General features: G+C 51.4%; 2 protein-coding genes across 2 annotated transcripts; one reads left to right on the plus strand and one right to left on the minus strand.

Annotated features, from left to right (window-relative positions):
• Window positions 1-791: 791 nt before the first annotated feature.
• LOC101773007 lies at window positions 792-1,601 on the plus strand. Its single transcript, XM_004973230.1, has one exon. It carries the CDS (start codon window positions 866-868, stop codon window positions 1,403-1,405), a length of 540 nt encoding a protein of 179 aa, XP_004973287.1. The 5' UTR covers window positions 792-865; the 3' UTR covers window positions 1,406-1,601.
• A 269-nt stretch (window positions 1,602-1,870) lies between these two features.
• On the minus strand, window positions 1,871-2,701 carry LOC101780051 (dehydration-responsive element-binding protein 1E). The gene has a single exon (XM_004974591.1). It carries the CDS (start codon window positions 2,699-2,701, stop codon window positions 1,871-1,873), a length of 831 nt encoding a protein of 276 aa, XP_004974648.1.
• Window positions 2,702-3,348: the final 647 nt, after the last annotated feature.

A 3,348-nucleotide genomic window follows, 5' to 3' on the forward strand; every position in this document is an offset into this window, starting at 1 on the left:
TGCCGAGTAAGGTTCGCCGAGTGTTACACTCGGCAAACCCTTTGCCGAGTGTATTTGGCCCTTCGCCGAGTGCCTGGGGCACTCGGCAAAGTTACTGTATCCGGTAGTGAAGGGAGAGATTTAACCACTACGGTTCAAGTTGCTAATCGTTCCTAAATCATTATCCAACCTGTATAACCATATCTTAATCCATGTTTTTCAAAAAGATTGACTAAAAATATTTTTTCCGGACACCAGCAAAAATGATAAGATTAGTAAAATTTCAGTGAATTCACTATAATAAACGAGTGCAGGCATTGTAAGAATTGTAAACTTTTCTCATCATTAGCATCAAAACAACCAGCCTCAACTAACCTGCTTTTAATGTTTCCAAAGATTAATGGGGGCCTGCAGATAAGTATCACTACCTGAGAGAGTAAGACACTACACAAGGTACAATGAAAGGTAGACAGGTTAACAAGAATTAACCCACGGCATAACACACTGCAGATTCCCAGTGCTCGACAACAAAATTTTACACACAACAACAGAGTCACAACTCTGTTATGTGATACCTAAAGCTTAATTAGTATCTTGCTTGAGATTTACCCTCTCTACACGTGTCGACAAAAAAAAACTCACACACCTAACCTCTAGCTACCAGCATGCCTTCTCAGTGGCCACCCAAAATTGCAAAAACTTCCTCCAACAGATGCACTAAAGAGAAGTAGATAACCTGAGCTACCACGACGTGCGTCGATCACTATTTAAGCACGGCGTGATCGATCACTACCTCATCGTCATCACCACCAACCACTCGTTGCCCAACTCAGGCCAAATCAAGCACAAAGGACACAGGAGCACGCGCACACAGAAAAGAGGAAGCATGGAGAAGAAGGCACTGGCCTTAGCTCTCCTGGTGTCGGTCGCCCTCCTCCTGCGAGCGCCCCAGCCGGCAACCGCCCAGGTGTTCTGCCGGTCGCAGTTCAACCTGGCCAACGAGGCGTGCAGCATGCGCAACTTCATCCCGGGCGGCCCCGGGGTGCGGCGCGGGGTGCTGCCGCGGCTGCAGCAGCAGCTCAACGAGACCGCCGTCGTCGAGCAGCAGCTCAACGAGACTGCCGTCGTCGAGCAGCAGCACCGGAGCGACGACGACGAAGACAACAACGAGAGCGGCGGGAGCGGGAGAAGCCGGCGGTCGTCGCGGCACCGGCACCAGCACCAGCACCGGCACAGCGAGGAGGGGGGAGAGGAGGACCCCCGCGACACGGCGTGCTGCCGCCGCCTCATGGGCCTCGACAACTCGTGCGTGTGCCAGGCCACCGCCCGGCTCCCGGCCTTCATGAACTCCGTCAGGCACTCCATCACGCTCACGCCCATCGATGGATGCGAGATTTCCTTCGACTGCCCCGGCCCGCTCTTCTAGTTCCAGCCGCCGCCTCGCCGGATCATCACCGCCGCCGTCTCCTCATTGATGGTCGTCAATAACTTGTGATTTAACTTGTAGTTAGTAACTATGTTCACTATCATCAGGATATAGTATGTGTGTTAAGTCACCAAACATATGTATCAAGCAACTGTGAATTCGATCATAAAGCCCAGAATAAAGGAGAAGATTTGCAAGACCATGTTATGTTGAAATTTTACCTTCCAGATTTCAATTCATCAAGGAATTGGGGTGAGATTCTTCCCCCAAAAAAAAAGAAAGAAGAAATATTAGATAGCGAATCCAACTGACGGATGATCGATAGGGGCAGAATTGCTTGCATTGCATCTACTAGTGAGCTTCGTGTCGTTAAATTGTACAGATTTGATCGAAAGGATTGCGAACGGATCGAAGTATTTATTTACTCCTCATCTCGATCGAAACATTGTCGGTGCACACCGTTCGTCACAAGAATCCATTATCAAACAGTGACAAATCAGCCGGATCAAAGTCCATGTTGGCACCCGAGAAGGGCAATGGCAGTGGCAGGTGCGCAAGATCTGCAAGCCCTACGAGATCCTCGTCGGCAGGCTCGTCCGCCCAGAACGAGTGAACACTCGGCGGCGCATCGTCGTGCAGTTGCGCATCCTGGAAAGGCGTCGGCGGCGACGCCGAGGTCGAGGAGGAGACGCATGGCGCGGACGGAACAGAAACGGACACGGTCGTCGCACCCGCCGGCGGCAGAAGCATCCTAGTCGTCGCCGTCGTCAGAGCCAGTACAATCTGTCGATTGTCATCTGGCGGTGGATGCGACGCTCTGCGAACGCCACCGCCATTGCCAGCGCGCTCCGACGCCGGCTGCTGCCGGCCACAGCGCGGCGACGAGATGAACTCCCTCTCGATGGCGTCGTAGGCAGCCTTGGCCTCCTCCTCGGTGGCGAACGTGCCGACCCAGTGCCGGACCTTGAGCCGGTGGCTCCGGAACTCCGCCGCCCACCGGCCGGGCTGCCGCTCGTACACGCCGCGATACCGCCTCGTCGGGGCCGACATGAAGGCGCGCTTCCCAATGCTCGCCGGAGCAGCCAACGCTGACGACGACCCTACTGCATTCGATCGACTACACCCAGCAACAGGGTTCTTCATGGCGCTGGTGCTGCTATTGCCGTACAAGATTACGATCTCGGTCTTGCCGGCTGATTTCGTGGTTGCACGGGCGCCGGAAGTTGGATCGTCGCCGGAGTCGGAATCGGTTGCGTCAGGGTCGGAGAAGGAAACCCGGATCCTCCGATCATCCATGCCGCCTCTCCCTGCTAAATTTCCTCGTCACGGACGGCCGAAAAGGCGGAGGGAGGTGGCTCGGATTTGTTTCCGCGCAAAAGGGGAGAACTCCTATGATTGGTGAACCCCCATGTATACGCACACTAATTTCCATTAAAAATGATGCACATGTCAAATTCTCAACCAGTCCCTTTTGGGTTGCCCTTGTTTACTTGGGAAGTTGGGAGGTGCCAAATTGGCATTTTGCCATAAATGCGACACTGTAGCGTTTCGTTTGTATTTGTGAATTATTGTCCAAATATTGACTAATTAGGCTCAAAAGATTCGTCTCGTAAAGTACAACAAAACTGTGCAATTAGTTTTTGATTTCGTCTACATTTCGTACTCCATGCATGTACCGCAAGTTTGATGTGATGGGGAATCTTCTTTTTGCATAGTGTCAAAGTTGGGAGTTTTGTAGGAAGTAAACAAGGGCTTTGCTAAAACTCTATGTACATCTAAATTGCATGTAGAAAAGCTAAAACGAAAAGTAATTTGGGATGGAGGAGTATTTGAGTGTTTGGTGTCGAAATATCCAAGCAAGGAAAACAATCGACCAAGTATATAAAACTATATCGATCGGCTTTACGAAATTTGTAATAGCTTTAGAAAAAAATGTCCCCTCT

Source organism: Setaria italica, chromosome VI (assembly GCF_000263155.2).
Source record: "Setaria italica strain Yugu1 chromosome VI, Setaria_italica_v2.0, whole genome shotgun sequence".
Lineage (NCBI taxonomy): Eukaryota > Viridiplantae > Streptophyta > Magnoliopsida > Poales > Poaceae > Setaria > Setaria italica.